The following is an 18,004-nucleotide window of genomic DNA, read 5'->3' on the forward strand; positions in this document are numbered from 1 at the left end:
TGCAAATTCCACACACATGTGACCCAGGCGGAGACTCGAACCCGGGTCCCAGAGGTGTGAGGCAACAGTGTTAACCACTGCACCACCATGCCGCCCCATGTTTTTATTTATTATATAATTGTATAGCTTAATGATAAGCATCATCAGCAATATATATTTTGTTATTTTTAGTGTTAAAATAGTATTGACGGTATTGCGGAGAGTTTGTTTTTTGGGGGTGGGACCAGCCTCAGGGTGGGTGTGGCTTGCAGACTGCATAATGACTTTGATGTTGACTTTGACGTTGACGATGCGTCGTCTCCGACAGTGGGCCAGCTCACGGGGCTGTCCTCTGTGGAGATGTACCGGCAGGTTCTGCTCACCGGGTGTCGCTGTATCGAGCTGGACTGCTGGAAGGGTCGGCCACCGGAGGAGGAGCCCTACATCACGCACGGCTTCACCATGACCACTGAGATCTCCTTCAAGGTGCCTCCGCAACTCCCACCCCCTTACTGCTCGAGCGTGGCCGACAGCCTGTCCGTTCTGGTCTGAGCCCACCAACGTGTCCCCCTCTTGCAGGAAGTGATCGAGGCGATCGCCGAAAGTGCATTTAAGACGTCCCAGTATCCCCTCATCCTCTCGTTCGAGAATCACGTGGACTCGTAAGTACAGATCCTGGCCGACAAAGTGGCGGGATGATGTGAATTTTTGTCTCAGCCCTTCTCTCTGCCCTCAGTGCAAAACAACAGGCAAAGATGGCGGAGTACTGCCGCACGATATTTGGAGATGCGCTGCTCATCGATCCGCTGGAGAAGTACCCGGTGAGTTGGTCCCTGCTCCATTAGGACCAGGTGATCGGAGCTGACGCTTGAGTAGCAGCATCAGTGAAACAATCCGAAAACTTAAGCTGGCTGCGTTTAAGGGAAGCAGTGATTCTCCTCGTCACCATCTTAGCGATTCATGATAATGTTGTACTGTACTCTCCGCCCACAGCTGGTCCCAGGTCATCCCCTGCCATCCCCCCAAGACCTGATGGGGAAAATACTCATTAAGAACAAGAAGAAGCACCACCACCGGCCCTCCAGCAGGGGCAGCGTGAGGCGCAAAGAAGAGGGTGGCGAGACAACAGAGCAGGCCTCTCCAAACAACGGTGAGGCCTACTCCGCGGCGGCCTTCCCTTCCACTTCCTGTTTGGTTGGCTGGGCAGGGCTTTTGTCCCGGGTTCTCCTCCTTATCGGGCTATAAGGTGCTCCACACTGACCATAAAAAAGACTCATTTTATGCAATGTTTAATTGGTGTATTTGTAACGCAAAAGTAAAACAGTTAATCTGATGGGACAATATTTAGCTGTTATCATAAACGTGAAAAATGTTATCCCACAAACTATATTGATTTTCAAAATGTCATGATGTTGTATTATGTCATATCATCATGTGTCTCTAGATTGGTCTTTGAATGATGGGGAGGCAGGGCAGCTACTGTCCAATGGGGAGGAGAAGCTGGCTGAGGGAATGGTCAAGGATAGCGAACCCCGCAAGTCGATTGGTGCGTAGCTCAGAGTGACAGGGGCTGGGAGACGGCAGGGTGAGGTGCCCGTAGAGTTTGTTGTGGTGCAGGCAGAAGGAATGACCTTTGGTTTTACGATCAAGGTTACGCAGAGAGTGAAGAAGAGGAAGATGAAGAGCAGGTGATGGACCTGAAGAACATCAAGACTGACGAGGTAGGATGTCTGCTGGAGCCCCCCCCGGCTCCTATTGTCACCTCTGTCATTGAGTGTGACCTGGCTCTCAAAGCATTCTAGTAAGAATTCTCACAGGTATGTTTTCTGACAGGTAAGAATTCTGGCAGGTATTTTTTTTTTTTTACGTAACAGGCTTTCAAAAGCATTTCAGTTTATGTTGCCAAAAATACATTGAAATGTCACGGTTATATTTCTCTGTCCCAGTCGCCGTTATAAATCACAGAGTAGCAGATAATCATGATCTCCTTCCCTGTCATCTCTCGATCACAGGGCACGGCGAGTAGTGAGGTCAACGCCACGGAGGAGATGTCGAACTTGGTGAACTACATAGAGCCGGTGAAGTTTAAGACCTTCCAAGTGGCGCGCAGTGAGTCCTTCGCGACGGGCTGGTCCCTAACCCCCCTGCACCGGTGACCTCGTTCCTCACCCACCCAAAGTGTCATTTTTCATATTTCATATTTGCTGCCAAAATGGGTCACCTAATCGTCACTCAGACTTTAACAGCAATATGACCTCACCGTCTTACCACGGTTGTTCCGTGTGTGTGTGATTTGAATCGTTTTCATATTTCTTTGTAGTCATTCGTTGTCATTGGCTGAGTACCGGCTGCTTGTATTAAAAGAAGATATTGAGCCATCAGTGTTAATTATTCCTGTCAACTCCCGTAGTTTTCATTGCCAGTGTTTGTGGGATTACTGTTGCGATTTAAATATTTACTGCTCCTTCATCGTAACAGTACATGTAAATCAGCCTACATTCATGCTTATTTCTAATACTATATGTGTTTTCATCAGGAGTTGATGTCTTTAAAATTCTTTAAGATTCTTAGAAGATAAGTATGAAGTATTAGGAAGTGTCTGCCTTGTCCTGATGTTCCATACCAATCATCACCATGTCTACGTCCCACAGACAGGAACAAGTTCTTCGAGATGTCCTCCTTTGTGGAGACCAAAGGCATGGACACACTTAAAAGTTCCCCGATTGAATTTGTGGAGTATCCTTGAAACGTCGCAAATACAGCTCTGGTTGGAAGTTCGTTTAGCCATCTCTCTCCTCTCCTCTTCCTCGTGATTCCCCGTCTGCTCTTACCTTTCCATTAGGAAGTGTGTTGACTTCCCAGTGCCTCCGTACGTTTTCCTGTCCCCAATGGCGTTCTGTGTGTCTATGTATCTCCGCAGAGGCCCTTAGCTGCTTTCGTACAGATACAATAAGAAGCAGCTAAGTCGAATCTACCCTAAGGGGACCAGGGTGGATTCTTCAAACTACATGCCGCAGATCTTTTGGAATATGGGTTGCCAGATGGTGGCACTCAACTTCCAGACTCTCGGTGAGTCCCGAGCCTTGTGTTGTACTCCGGTACTGTCGCTCCTCGCTCAGTAAGCTGCCTTTTTTTTTTAGCTTCCCTGCTATTTCAGAGTGTCAGTGTCCTTTCTTGCTGCTCCTCTAACACATATCTGAGTTGAGGAATCTGAGGTGATTTATATTATCCCTCAGGGGGTGGTTTCAATTAATAAGCTGATTTTAAGATGTTGAGGTTTTAAGATGTCGAAGGCTTTTTGTCCCCAATCCTGATGTAATTCGCTTATCATGCCACTATGCACTCCACGTCTGGAGATGTTTTTACTGTGTTTTCCTTCTCCGCCTCCCTCACTCAGACCTGCCCATGCAGCTGAACATGGGTGTGTTCGAGTATAACGGTCGCTGCGGCTACGTGCTCAAACCGGAGTTCATGCGGCGCGCCGATAAACACTTCGACCCCTTCACCGAGAACATCGTGGATGGCATCGTCGCCAACACCGTCAAGATCAGGGTGAGGGCTGCGGCCGGGTGGCTTGGGCTGCATAATCCCTCCGTCCTTTTACACTCCTGTTTTGTTTTGTCTACACTGACCTCTCATTGGCTCATTCGCTCACTGACCTCTCATTGGCTCATTCGCTCACTGGCCTCTCATTGGCCTCTCGCTGTGTCAATCTTATCAGGTGATCTCAGGCCAGTTCCTGTGTGATAAGAAGGTTGGCGTGTACGTGGAGGTGGATATGTTCGGCCTACCCGTCGACACCAAGCGCAAATTCCGCACCAAGACCTCCAACGGGAACTCCCTGGACCCAGTGTGGGAGGAAGAGACCGTCTTCAACAAGGTAGCGACGCTCCTCCTTTCACCGACTCACAGCAGCTCTAAACGGATGGTGAAACCCATCAAGGAGGCTGTAGGTTGACTATATTGGTGCCGAACTCCATCAGTCACCATGCATCTTTCCAGCATGGCTAAGCTGGTGTGCCCAGTGAGATACTGTAGCAGTCAAGCAGTCAGGGTCTGAAATGAACATCCACCAGGTACCAATGTGGGTAGATTTTCTATTTGGCAAGGAAATCCCAGGAGCCTATCCGCCACACTGGCCAGTGAACCTTTATACCAAATGTCACGTGATAAAAAACACAGGCATTCTGCTTCTGTCCTCTGTGTCTGAGTTTGAGACACACACACACGCACGCACACGCACGCACGCACACACACACACGCACACACACACACGCACACACACACACGCACGCACACACACACACACGCACACACGTTCTGTGAAGGGCCACCCTTACTCTGCCTCTGTTTGCCTATATGAGCCTGGCAATTTTTCTCTAAGCTTATTAACCAACCATATACTAATGACCGTAACTGAACAACAATCCGCAGCCAATCAGAGGCAGAGGCCGGTCTTCGCAGAATGCGAGTAACTGTCACTTGCTGCCAGTCTGCTGCTAGTTACCATCAATCTAATTAAAAGTGCTGTGGCGATTCTTTACAGGGAGTAAGGCACCCTTTAAAACAAAAACAAATATATATGTGACTCAAAACGACAATTTATTATTATGACGCGCCCAGTGGACTTTTCTCATCTACCGGCCACCCTGGCCGATGAGTCACAGAGTTAATTTCGGACCCTGCCTGTAGTGTTATCTTCTCCCCTTGTCCCTTGACATCCCGTTGACTTTGTGTGGCACGCCGGTTCCTGTTTCTTCAGCGGGTTCCTCACGTCCTTCCCCCAGGTAGTGCTGCCCACCCTGGCTTCCCTGAGGGTAGCGGTATATGAGGAGAACGGCAAGTTCATCGGCCACCGCATCCTGCCGGTGTCTGCCATCCGGCCAGGTGGGCGCCCGTCCTACGCATCCTGTCTCCTGCTTCCCTGCTCTGCCTGCTCCGTCACCCGTACTCCACCCTCCACTCTCAGCCTGTGCTCTGGTTAAGCCCTGTGTGTTTTTCAGGGTACCACTACATCAGCCTGAAGAATGATCTGAACCAACCGCTGCTTCTTGCCTCCCTGCTGGTCTACACTGAGGCCCAGGACTATATCCCCAATGAGCACCAGGGTGAGTCCTCCTCCGCCCATCCAGCTATACTGCCTGTGTTTGGGCCGCTCGCGCGGTAACTCCCCCACCGCTGCCTGTCCCCAGAGTACGCCGAGGCGCTTACCAACCCCATCAAGCACGTCAGCTTGCTACAACAGAGGGAGAGGCAGCTGGCCGCCCTCATCGAGGACAATAACGAGGTGGAGGCCCCGCTTTTGCATCTTTGCGTACGTCCAGAGGCTGACAAGCTTGTCAGTGTCCTGTAGCGGCATCTGTATTTCTTACAGATGGTGGAGAAGGAGCCACAGGAAGGAGAGCGGTGTGAACCGTCCCCCCCGCAGGTGGACGGAGTTTTCATCCCTCAGCCCATCCCTCAGCCTATTCCCGACTTACCCCCTGCAGGTACTGCTTATGCTCTATAGCGCCCCCTGTGCCGAGTTTTTATTAGATTAATATGCTAATGATTGTGTGCGTTATTTCAGCACAGAAAGAAGACCTCATTGGTACCGTCATGGCAGGTACGGTCCATTTGGACGCTTTCTGCAGGCGCGTCACGTACCATATTGGCATCCGATCCCACCGTATCCCCCCCGGTCACCGGCTCCTGTGTGTGTTCCTCAGACATCGCCCCCCAGTCCATGGAGGAGCTCAAGCAGCACAAGTCATACCTGAAGCTCCTGAAGAAGCAGTGTAAGGAGCTGAAGGAGCTGCGCAAGAAACACCTCAAGAAGGTCAGGCACTGTGGTGGCCGGCTCAGGTCTGCGCGGATGGGGGTGGAAGGGGCGGCGCCGTGGTCACCTCAGAAAGGGGGGGCACTCTGAGGTGAATCGGAGCTGCCAGTATAGTCCATTGGCATGAATGGTGTGTCTGTGTTTGTGTGTCTGTGTGTCTGTCTATATATCTGTGTGTATCTGTGCATGTGTGTGTGTGCCCTGTGATTGGTTGGTGTGCCCTGTGATTGGTTGGTGTGCCCAGTGATTGATTGGTGTGCCCCGTGATTGGTTGGTGTGCCCCGTAATTGGTTGGTGTGCCCAGTGATTGGTTGGTGTGCCCCGTAATTGGTTGGTGTGCCCAGTGATTGATTGGTGTGCCCCGTGATTGGTTGGTGTGCCCCGTGATTGGTTGGTGTGCCCCGTGATTGGTTGGTGTGCCCAGTGATTGATTGGTGTGCCCCGTGATTGGTTGGTGTGCCCCGTGATTGGTTGGTGTGCCCCGTGATTGGTTGGTGTGCCCCGTGATTGGTTGGTGTGCCCTCCTGGGTTATTCCCTGCGCTGCCTATCCACTTCTTAGATAAGCACTGGACTAGCACGACTGCATAGGACAAGTAGGTATGGAAAATGGATGGAATGTGGTACACATACACGTATACTGGGGGCCCACACAAATATACACATCAACCGACTGGGACAACTGGCAGATATGACCAAGTGCTGTGTGTGTCTGTTTGTCTGCATGTTTGTGTGTATGTGTCTGCATTTGTGTGTGTATGTGTGTAGTTATGTATGTATTATATTGTGGGAACCTGCTTAGTGACTTATGGTTGAGGTTAGGGCTGGGTAGGGTTATGTCCATAGAAATGAATGGAGAGTCCCCACAAAGATATGAATACAAACGTGTGTGTGTGTGTGTGTGAAAATGCACAGGTGAGTGCCCTCAATAAGGAGCAGCGCGCTCGCAGCAGCCAGCTGGAGTCAGAGTCGCAGAGACGGCGCAGCCAGATGGAGAAGAAATATAAAGGCAGCCTGAAGAAGTGAGACTGGGCGGGGCCTGTCACGGGTGGGCGGGGCCTGTCACGGGTGGGAGGGACCTCATCAAGGGCTGGTAGGGGTGCTGCCTTGCCTATGACTGCACTCCGGTATCCATGTCTTTGTGCATGTGCCAGTATGCCTTTATTACTAGTTTGTTCAGTCTGTGTGTGTGTGTGTGTGTGTGTGTGTGTGTGTGTGTGTGTGTGTGTGTGTGTGTGTGTGTGTGTGTGTGTGTGTGTGTGTGTGTGATCCATGTATTGTCGAGCAGCCTTGTGCACATGACCCCCAGCATTTAATGGGACCTTCTGGGCCTTCAGGGAGCCCCTGGAACCCAAGGAGCTGAAGGCCCTGGAGGTAGAGCTGAAGAAGCAGACACTGAAGCTGCGCGAGTGGCAGATGCAGGAGCTGCTGCAGCTGCGGCAGGTGCAGCACCAACTGGAGAGAGAGAGGAAAGCGGCTCACCTCAAAGAGGTGCGGGTCTCGCCCCAGCCCGTACCCCCACATGTCCCTCTCCGTCTGGCAGCAGATGTGTCACCTTGCTCCCTCCTCACTTCAGGCCTTTGAGAAGCTGAAGGAGACGGCACAGGAGAGCCAGGTCACGCAGCTGAAGAAGCTGAAGGACGTCTGCGAGAAGTAGGAGCAGCGTCTGCGTGTTCAGCTGCAGACTAATTCCCACACAGTGTGACGTTAGGGATGATGGCCGTACATCACTGTGCAAAAGGGCTGGGCGGTCAAAAATGATGTATAATGATAATAGTCTATATTTGCTGAGAAACACGATTTAACATGAGAATACATGGAAATTAACAGTAACACAATAATAGTAAGAAGTAAGAAGAAGTTCTTCTGCTCTCCAAAAAGTTACTGATATCTTGTTGGCCGGCTAGAACATCGCTTCAGTTCCCAAACCTCTCCTCAGAGGCACCTCGGCCGTTTCATGTGTTCGGGTAAATTAGGTGAGCTGGTGGTGAAATTAACTTGGTTGGTTAAATAATTTTTTGTGAACGTTATTGATTGCCTGAGACTTTTGCACAGTACTGTTCATGGTGAAAAAGTGTGCTAATTTGTATAAAACATTTTACTTTTTATGTAAACATGAATTTATAAATTTTAGAGTTTATCTTTATATATGTTTTCTATCCATATGTAGTTCCTCCTTTTCCCTTTTGCCTATAAACTCCTGCGAACTATTACAGTGACACTCTTCTCACTGCGGAATGGTTCTGTGTTTAACCCTGATGTCCGCACTGCAGATCGAGGGAGGTAGACACAGGGCTCTTTATCAAAAGGCTTTGTTTATAGATTTTACTTTTCTTTTATCCCTCCTTTTGTCTCATTTTTATTTTTGGGTGTTTAAAAGAAATACAAGCAAGACGTCAAACCAAAAGACTGATGTCAGGCAGAAAAATTAGGTTTTATGGGACTGGTGTTAGGCAGAAAAATGAGGTTTTATGGGACTGATGTTAGGCAGAAAAATGAGGTTTTATGGGACTGATGTTAGGCTGGTAGATAAATGAGGTTTTATGGGACTGATGTTAGGCTGGTAGATAAATGAGGTTTTGTGGGACTGATGTTAGGCAGAAAAATGAGGTTTTATGGGACTGATGTTAGGCAGAAAAATGAGGTTTTATGGGACTGATGTTAGACTGGCAGAAAAATGAGGTTTCGTGGGACTGATGTTAGACTGGCAGAAAAATGAGGTTTTGTGGGACTGATGTCAGGCAGAAAAATGAGGTTTTATGGGACTGATGTTAGGCAGAAAAATGAGGTTTTATGGGACTGATGTTAGCCTACATTAAATTTTGATTGCAGGTTCTATTACATGCATAGAAATCGTCATAATGCTGTTTGAAGAGGTGCGATTTCAGTTGGGGGGGAGCAGCTACTGATTTGGATCGTAATGATAAATTTCACTTCAATTTTCCACTTTTCTAGTTTTTACATACTTTGATGGGAAACTGAAATGTGGTTCTGCTTTCTGCCTTAGAGAGAAGAAGGAACTGCAGAAGATTCTGGACAGGAAGCGACACAACAGTATAAGTGAGGCCAAGAACAAGGAACGTGATAAGGCAGACGCGTAAGTTTATGTGGGAGTCACCTGAAGCCAAAGCTGGCATCAGCCATGGGGTCTAGGTGGACCAGCCCAGCTGCAGAACCTTCTTCATTTAGTTTCATACAGAGGCAGGCTCTCACGGGCACTTGCTCCACCTGAAAGCTGATTGGCTCACCTGTGCCACCTCCTCTGTCACTCACCAGTTCAAAGCATCTCATTGGCTAATGATAAGGTGGACCCCTCCTATGCTCCCCCACCCTAAAATAATCCTGTGAGAGCCCCTGCTGTTATCCTCCCGTTCCTGGACTTTGACCTGCTACATGATCCCTCCCCAATTGCAGGTTTAAATGCGATTTTCGCGCAGGAATGTCATCCCGTGTTTCATAGAACATTCTAAAGAGGATGTAAGTATTTTTAGTGACAGAATCCCCACTGAGAATCCCAGTCTGGAACTGGTTGTCGTTCTGAGAGGTTGTAGGGCCTGAGTGTCCGGTCAGTCTCCTCTAGTCCAGCAGAAGGGGGGGGAGCCGCATGGCCCCCTGGGTTCCTGTCACCAGGCTCTGCTTGGACCAGAGTCCAGGAACTGACTTCCCCACTGCAGGGAGCAGACAGCTGTTGGTTATTTAATGCCAAGCTGCAGTCACGACATGACTGTCATGCTCCACTTCTTAGGTTAAAACGTATGATTTCGGTTGTTTGTCACTCATGCAAGTGCTCAGCGTTTGCATTTTCTCTGCCTGAGGTCGGAGATTGTTCACCTTACCCAGAATGCATCAGCTGTAATGTTGGAACTGGGCAACTATGCCAAGCATGTGCAGCTGCCTGACTGGCCTGGTGCAACGTGCACCTGCTGGCTTTCTGTACATTTGATTGGCAGATGTTTTTGTCCCAAGGGATCTACAAGTGAGGGTCAGAGATCGGGGTCAGCCAGTGTCCCTGGAGTAACTGGGGTTAAGGGCTTATTCCAGGGCCCAGTGGTAGCCATCATTCTGCCAGTCAAGGGGTTTGAACCAGTAACCTTCTGATCACAGGCACGAAGTCCTACCCTGCGAAGCCACATGCTGGTCTGTGCCCTGATGTCCCATCGTGCCACACTGGCATCCTGGTTTTCAGCTGTTGTGTCTCTCTCTGCTCACACGAGGCCTTAACATTAATCTTGCCCGCCTTCCCTGTGGCATCTTTCCCATCCACTTGTTATTGCTCTTATTATTCACCCCCCCCCCCCCCCGCACCCCATCCATCTGCATGACAATCTGTTGCCAGTTTCACACACACGTTTCTTTCCTTTCTTCCTCCAGGGAGCTGAATGAGATCAATAGGAAACACATCTCAGAGTCTGTCAACTCGCTGCGCAAAGTGAGTCCTGCTGACCGAACCCGGGCCGAGCTGGTCCTGTCGGGTCTCTGCCCGGCCGTGGTCTTTGCCGGTGTGCGCTGGACCCTCCCGAGGCCAGCTGTGCCCACAAAGCCCTCTGTCTCCAGCTTTTATCTAATTTTTCGTCTGTTCGCTGTTTGTCAGAATCAAGGGGAAAATGCGTCTGTCTCCGCTTATACTGTATTTCGCTGTGAGTGCAGCACTGGCTTACCTGTAGCAGACAAACGCTGCACATAAGCAACAGCATACAGGAAGCCACAGGAAGCTGGTCCCCTAAAGTAGTGTCTCCCAGTCCAGTCGTTGGGGACCCCCAGAGAGTCCACATTTATGCTTCTGTTTCTGGGAGGGAGCAAAAATGTGGACCATAGGGAGTCTCAGAGGACCGGGTTTGGAGACACGGCCTTTAAAGCCCCGTGCTTCACTGTCTGCAGTGACCTTTCTGCCTTTAGAGTCACACTGTGCTCCAGACGTCCAACTGGCAGTGGGTAAAAGTGGCACTCTGACCTCCGCATCTGTCCATTCGCAGCTGGACGAGGCCCAGAAGAAGCGACAGGATAAGCTGGTTCTGTGTCAGAGGGAGGTTCTCCAGCACGTCGATGAGGAGCTCCCTGTGGTCCGTGCTCCGGTCTCGCCTCGGCCTCCATCCACATCCTTCTCGTTATCCCCTGTCATTTGTCAATTGGTTCAGCATATGATTTTTTTGTACATTTTTCTAGGTGTTACAGCCTCGCACACATCCATCCACACGAAAACTGTTTTATTGCTTTTCTTGTGCAAGCCGCTGTTCTCGAGATGGATGCTTCTGTTTTCTTTCTCCACTTTAGCAACAGGCACGGCTAGAGAGAGAGATGGATGCTGAGCTGCAGCGACTGCCAGAGGAAATCTGCCAGTACCTGCAGGGGGAGCTAGAGATGAAGAGGCAGAAGGGCGATGCTGCCCTGGGCTCCCTCTCCAACAATGACAGCACGAGCTCTGGGCCGCCGTCGAACAGCAGCACGCCTCCGTACTCCCCGCACAATCGCAGCTGGCACGAAGGGCAGACCCTGGACAATAGCGCCGCCTCATTGGTGGACTCTTCATCCTCCAATACCCCAGTCTTATCAGAGGCCGAGCTCACGTCAGTGTAGCTTATCAGAATTCTCTCATTAAACTTTGCTCCATGCCTCCTCCCATATGCTCACTGACCTAGAAATAGTACTATTACTTAATTTTGTTTTAAGTATCTAAATGTATTTTTTTGTTGTTGTTTTTTTTTAAATCCCTTAGTCCCTGATCAGGCTACTGCTATTCTTCTGAGAATTTTTACCAAAGCTTTTTGCTCTTACATTGGTCTGGGTTTCTATGAATGTTTTAACTTGTTAGACATCCTTACTCTTATCTTGGTGAAAACTGTGGACATGAAGGGCACATTTTAATTCAGAGGTAAATTTGTATTTATTTATTAGCTTTGCAATTGCCTGCGTGTAGTGCGTAAATTTGGCCACCAGGTGGTGGGCTGCAGCAATTTAGCGATTTAGCTTCGTGACAGTGCCGGGCTGCGTTGTATATTATAACATAGAAAGAACTTGTTTACATGATGAATTGCACCCCGATCCTTTTATAGGCAAGACAATAATCCAGTTATTCTGACACCAGTCAGCAAACATTACAAATAAGAAGTGCATTAATGCTGTTGATATGATAAAACAGTCTTGTAATTGTCACTAGACAGTGGATCTGAAAATGAAATGGGCCCCCAATCACAAGCAGTTAAGCCAGTGTTGACCCATAACATGTAGGCTGTTTTCAGGATCTGGGGGGGGGGGGGGGGGGGGGGGGGGGGTTCTTGCTGGATGTATGAGATGAACAAGGCATTTGGCGGGAAACTAATTCTCTCTCTTAAAAAGTGCCACATTGGGCTTGGGGTTAGCTGTGTAAGTCTGTGATTGGGTATAATGTATTCCTACGTTGATGGCCTGGTGACAGGCCCCACCCCCTCATAATCGGATGACTGTGGGCCCCTCGGGGCCGGTGTAGCGATGCACTTCCCTGGCTTTGTGAGAGCGTGTCACCTCATACCGATGGATGTCATACGGAGCCCACGTACCCCATTCCACCGCGATGATATTTTTTTTTGTATCATTAGTTTGCCTAACCAGACCATCCTCTTGCCTATAATCACCCCCGCCCCCCATCTGTCTCTGTGCAACGGTGGCTGCTGTCAGCCTCTGTCCCGCAGCGGGGGCTAAGGGGTATTTATGCGTGACTTGTGGATTCCTGCTGGAACAGGCTGTCGGCTAGAACAGGGTCAGTCTGCAAGCGCCGCCTGGTCCGGAGCTGCATGCTGCACGCTAGACGGACAGTAGATACAGTAATACTGACTGTACTGGCAGCTTGGCCCTCCCCACCCTATGGCTGACATCACACATGCACACAGCCCCACGGCATACAGCTCCAGACGGCCCTTCGGAGGGTCATGTGACAGGCGTGGGGAGATGGGCAGAGCTGCAGTGTGGTCGCTCTCTCCATCGGCATCAGTATAGGCTCATCCATCACTTCTGTCTTGTTTCTGACATGTATTTAGTGCCTAATTTAGTGAGAAAGCGGAGCAGATTTTAAAAAAAATTTATATGTTTTAATGTGATCTGACTGTTTTGTTTCAGTTTTTGAATATGAATTTTACTACTGACTAATGGTGGAAATGGAGGGAGTGGGGGCCCAGAGTATGTCTGAACCCCCCCCCCCCACCCCACCTGCTGCCTGTCTGTCTATCAAGTTACTTTGCAGTGGAAAGATCTGACATAATCTTCTTCGGACCAGATATACGTGCTTTGTGCTTATTTTCCAGATGCATTTGACGTGTTCGGTCGGCTGTGGCGTTTGGTTAACAGATTAGTTTGTCCAAATTGTCAGTGTAATCTGTGGTTCTGAAAAAGTTTATCTTGTGTTATTTGCCCGTTGATGTTTACCGTTCTTGAACAGGATCCTCCGCAGTAGCATTTGGTTTGGAAGCAGGTGCCAGGAGGGGGAGTCCAACCTCTACATCGTGGAGGGGGGGCTTCTGTCCTCCATGTTCTCCTATTAGCTCATTTAAAGCAGCGTTTCTCGAAATGATCCTCAGGAATCCTCGGGCGGTCCCAGTCCAATCCAGTGTCCAGTGGACAGTGTGGCTGGGAGCAACCGCGGGGATCGTCTCGGGCTCCCTGGGGACCGGAATGAGACACGCTGATTTACAGATTATTGTCCGGTGTTGAATGACTGTCACATTAGTCACTGAAAGTGCTTTTCCAGATTAACTCTGGGAGAAGGGAGCTCTTTTTGTAAATTAGTTTTTGAACTATTGTCTTTCTTTTTAAAAGACTGAAAGTGTAATCAATGTGTAATCAATGTGGTTTGTCCCAAAAACTTCAAAAAATTACAACTATGTCCTGTCTGTGGTAGGAAATGCTAGGTCCACCACTGCTGGAATCCATTGTCTCTTTACTCTTTACACCAGATGGCCTCCAGACAGCGCATGCTATTGGAATAGAGACTCTCGAACCTTTATACGCTTCATCCTGTAGCTCCAGAATACCCAGCCAGGCCAGTGCATCCATACCGCAGTTTGACAGCAGCGCCTCTGCTGGTCGAAAAGGAGATTGCTGTTCGTTATCCAAATCCAAATTAATTTTCGTGCAAATTGAAAGGTACGCGTTGTTGTTAGATACATTCGATTGGCTGACCTACTGTAATGGTGCGAGGGTTTGCCACTGCTGGCCTTTAAACACCGTGAAGTCCAGCGTTGACATTTACTGAATCCAGGAAGGTCAAGCCTTGTTCAACAACTGAAAGAAATGCTGTGTCCTCTGGGTGTTTAATAATTACTGGGTGTTCTTAATGACATTTACAAATGACTAGTGGCTGGAAACTGGGCAGTGCTTATAAAAGGGATTCTTTAATTCTAGATAAGATTATATATATATATATTTTATATATATAATATATAAAATAAAATTAGGATTAAGTGTACCGCTCATTTTCAGAGTTTGAACATTAACGGTAGAACCATGACTTTTATTGCAAATGCTGGGTCAAGCTTTTATTATTATTATTATTTTATTATAGTTTTGTTCTAGCTGAAACATTTCCACAGTACCTGTCCTACGACACTGAATGTGTGGTCTGTGAACAAGCAGCTGTCTGAATTGTACGCATGGTGGTTGTGTTTTCATTCTTGCATTTAGCTTTTTACTAAGTCACTATGTACATCAGAAAGAGACACTTGGTATGTTAACACTGTATGTAGAAATTATTGGTGCGTCTTGTGAAAGGGAAAATTATTCAGGATGTAATTTTTATTGTCTTGAAAAATAATATAAACTACATTCAATAAATGCAGGAATTTTGCGTAATGTCTGATTTCAGTGCGCCGTGGCCTGTGAGGTCGGTCTTCCGATGTGTAGAGGGATGAACGCTGCTCAGCACCGCAAGCATGAGAATCACAACAATTCCGTAATCGAGCAACAGAAGTTTTTTCCTACAAGAATATGTCACATGCTTTCGGCGTAGCACAACCTCCAGTGCACGGCTGTCCTCGAAGACGAAAAACACACACAAAAAAGAAAAACCTTGAGCCATCTTGCAGTTTCAGCAGGGGCATGAAGTTCAGATTCTGGTCATTGACGCGGTACTCATCGGCCACATGGCATTGTAATAAAGATTGCAAAATGGTCAGCCGGAAGCCAACTGTGACAGCTCCAAGTAAACCCAACAGGCACAGATTAATACCGGTTCCCATTTGAATGTCCGTGACTGCAAGCTCACCGAGAGCGTGGGGTCTAAGTGCAGTGAAGTAAACCTTAATGAAAGGTGAGGGAGGTACTAGCTTTTATGGTGAGCTGTGTAACATCACACTGACAAACGACCACATTGCTTTAGCCGTACATTTTCTGTACCCTCTTGTCCTGTTCAGGGTCGTGGGGGGGGGGGTCCGGAACCTATCCCAGAAGCTACAGGTTGCAAGGGGAGAGAACAACCTAGGATGGTGCGCCAATCCATCTCAGGGCGCCAATCCATCTCAGGGCGCCAACCCATCACAGGGCACACTCACACACCATTCACACCTATGGGCAATGTAGGAACTCCAGTTCACCTCAGCATGTTTCTGCTGTGGAAATCAGAGAACCCAGAAGAGATTCCGTGACAAGACAGAGAGAACATGCAAACTCCACACACACGGAGCAAGATGGAGACTTGAACGCTGGTCTCCAGAGATGCAAGGTAAAAGCACTAACCGCCACACCAGCTCATGTTTCCTTTCGGATATAACAATAGGCATGTTGTAAAGCGTCTACCAGGACATCCATGGTGGCTGGGTTTATTATGCACTGTCAATTACCAATAGCCTTAATCGCCGCCTTCTTGGGTGCCATGGCGGTTCTGATTGGTTGCAGCCTGGCAGTGATTGACAGCTCATACCCAGATCATGCAAGGTATTCTGGGGCTTGTTTCGCGTATCACTACCAGAAGGGACTACATGAGCGGGAGCTGTGTGGTCGGCAAAGCAGGAGCCCCGTGCGAAGTACGGATTCATTTGAATCTGCTGGAGTTTGCTTGCTTCTGTCGCCTACCTAACAAACTGAAGAATAGCAGCGGAGTTAGTTTGATCTTGCTGGCAGATGAACTGTCAAGTGCTTCACCAGTAGTGCTCAAAATAGAGCTTGTTTTTTTGAAACTTTTTTTTTTTTTTTTGTCCCGGTTTCATGCCCTCTCGTGGTCTGCTGTAATTCAGCCCCACTAATGATGCAAGTTCACTGATCTGAGATCTGCGTATCTGGAGGCATTAGCGCATAATTTGCGAAACAGCCTGAAGCTGAGTTTGGTAATTTGTGGTTCTTTTAAGATGTACGCTGCAGGTACTCGGAAACCCGTTAAATGCTGCCGCCTTTGGTAATGGTGCGTTCCTAAGCGGCCAGTGGGCTGCCTACGGTGCTCCGGCAGCACGCAACGCTGCAGTCCTGTCAATACAGCGTTTGTTCCAAATTTGCTCTGCTGCAAACTAATATCGCTGATCTCCCGACACCATTTTACGTCGTCCCTGCAATCGGAGCTCAGCAACTAAAAGAGACTAATGATGTATGCAGTATGTAACCTAGCTACTGTCCCGTCAATTAAGTGCCACGATGCCACCAGCTACAGCGAACGTGTTCGGCTGCTATACTGTATATGTGTGTATCTGTGTTTGTGTGTGTCTATATATATATATATTACACACACACACACACACTCGGGTTTTACTCATAAAGTCATAAAGCTGTTTGTGAAGTTCCCCAGAATGCCTCCCTGTGTCAGAATGTTAATGTACAGGGTTGTAGTTGGAGATTAATGGATGGGGGGGGGGGGCGGCTGAGTTTTTGCTTAAGTGGAGGGGGAGGGCCGTTGATGGCAACCTTATATATAATATAAAAACCTATTCATGACTTAAGCCAATAAATACACACTTATTTCATTGGGCTAAAGAGCATTTTAGGGTGCTAAAGCCCCCCTCCCTTAAATAGGAATAACAACACCCCTCCTTTTGTATATCCAAGTGTACATTTATTCAAAAAAGATGATTTTATGGTGCTATTATGGTCGTATATGAACACTGAGGTCCAGTCTGTACATCCCTGTGCCTTTTGTCAGCTTTACTACTAATAGAAAAGCAAAGCAAATCGTTATTATCCCATATTGACCGTTCTAATATCTGCCACAAGGCCCCTTCAAAATGAGCTTTCTTGGTTTCTAAATGAAACGTTTCACTTTCTTCCTAGGCCTGCGGGTTTCTCAGCATTCTCACCACAGGGGAATCTCTCCTTCTACTCAAGTGGTCACCTGTATTGTTGCCTCAGGAGACATTTGTCATGAGTGGTACGTCCTTCATCGGATCTAATCAGGTAAATGAACATATGCATATATAGATACACACACTTATACATATACAGCTCTTAATCATTAAATTCAAGTGTTTCATTCAGACCCATTGCCACAGGTGTATAAAATCAAGCATCTAGCCATGCAGTGAGGTTCACAGACATTTGTGAAAGAATGGGTCACACTGAAGAGCTCAGTGAATTCAAGCGTGGTGCTGTCATCGGATGCCACCTTTGGAATAAGTCAGTTTGTAAAATGTCATCCCTGCCAGATATTTCATGGTTATCAGGAAGTGGTATTATTGCAAAGTGGAAGCATTCGGGAATAACTGAAACTCAGCCACAAAGCGGCAGACCATGTAAATTAACAGAGCGGGGTTCCCAGGTGCTGAGATGCATGGTGCGTGAAAATCATCAATGCTCTGTTGACTCGGTAACTGCAGAGTTCCAAACTTCCTCTGGCGTTGACCCCAACATAAAAACTATCTGCCGGGAGCGTCATAGAATGGGCTTCCATGGCCAAACAGCTGCATGCAAGCCTCACATCACCAAGTGCAATGCCAAATGTCAGATGGAGTGGTGAGAAGCACCCCGCCACTGGACTCTGCAGCACTGGAAACGTGTTCTGTTGAGTGACAAACCACGCTTCTCTGTCTGGGAGTCTGATGGACGAGTCTGGGTTTGGCAGATGCCAGGAGAACGTTACCTGTCTGACTGCACTGTGCCAACTGTAATGTTTGGTGGAGGGGAGATAATGGTATGGGGTTGTTTTTCAGTTGTTGGGCTGGACCCCTTAGTTCCAGTGACCTCACAGATGCTCTTCTGGATGACTGGGCAAAAATGTCCATAGACACACTCCAAAAAGAACTAACACCTTTTAATTTAATGTTAAA

General features: G+C 48.2%; 1 protein-coding gene across 2 annotated transcripts in view; it reads left to right on the forward strand.

Moving 5' to 3' along the window:
* The window catches only part of plcb3 (phospholipase C, beta 3 (phosphatidylinositol-specific)), a 38,271-nt gene extending 23,659 nt beyond the window's left edge, over positions 1-14,612 (forward strand). The window contains exons 12-35 of one of the 2 annotated variants that reach the window (XM_049027598.1): positions 308-465; positions 559-641; positions 716-800; positions 973-1,129; positions 1,424-1,525; positions 1,630-1,700; positions 1,992-2,088; positions 2,631-2,715; positions 2,924-3,048; positions 3,377-3,531; positions 3,701-3,859; positions 4,767-4,866; positions 4,983-5,087; positions 5,172-5,266; positions 5,354-5,468; positions 5,549-5,584; positions 5,688-5,797; positions 6,711-6,817; positions 7,133-7,286; positions 7,372-7,448; positions 8,803-8,892; positions 10,167-10,224; positions 10,769-10,855; positions 11,067-14,612. In XM_049027598.1, coding sequence (XP_048883555.1) covers positions 308-465; positions 559-641; positions 716-800; positions 973-1,129; positions 1,424-1,525; positions 1,630-1,700; positions 1,992-2,088; positions 2,631-2,715; positions 2,924-3,048; positions 3,377-3,531; positions 3,701-3,859; positions 4,767-4,866; positions 4,983-5,087; positions 5,172-5,266; positions 5,354-5,468; positions 5,549-5,584; positions 5,688-5,797; positions 6,711-6,817; positions 7,133-7,286; positions 7,372-7,448; positions 8,803-8,892; positions 10,167-10,224; positions 10,769-10,855; positions 11,067-11,369 — 2,714 coding nt within the window. In that variant the 3' untranslated portion in view covers positions 11,370-14,612. The remainder of the gene's footprint in view (positions 1-307; positions 466-558; positions 642-715; positions 801-972; positions 1,130-1,423; positions 1,526-1,629; positions 1,701-1,991; positions 2,089-2,630; positions 2,716-2,923; positions 3,049-3,376; positions 3,532-3,700; positions 3,860-4,766; positions 4,867-4,982; positions 5,088-5,171; positions 5,267-5,353; positions 5,469-5,548; positions 5,585-5,687; positions 5,798-6,710; positions 6,818-7,132; positions 7,287-7,371; positions 7,449-8,802; positions 8,893-10,166; positions 10,225-10,768; positions 10,856-11,066) is intronic. The other variant, XM_049027599.1, reaches the window with a different exon arrangement.
* Positions 14,613-18,004: the final 3,392 nt, after the last annotated feature.

The sequence above is a fragment of the Brienomyrus brachyistius genome, chromosome 10 (genome assembly GCF_023856365.1).
Source record: "Brienomyrus brachyistius isolate T26 chromosome 10, BBRACH_0.4, whole genome shotgun sequence".
NCBI lineage: Eukaryota > Metazoa > Chordata > Actinopteri > Osteoglossiformes > Mormyridae > Brienomyrus > Brienomyrus brachyistius.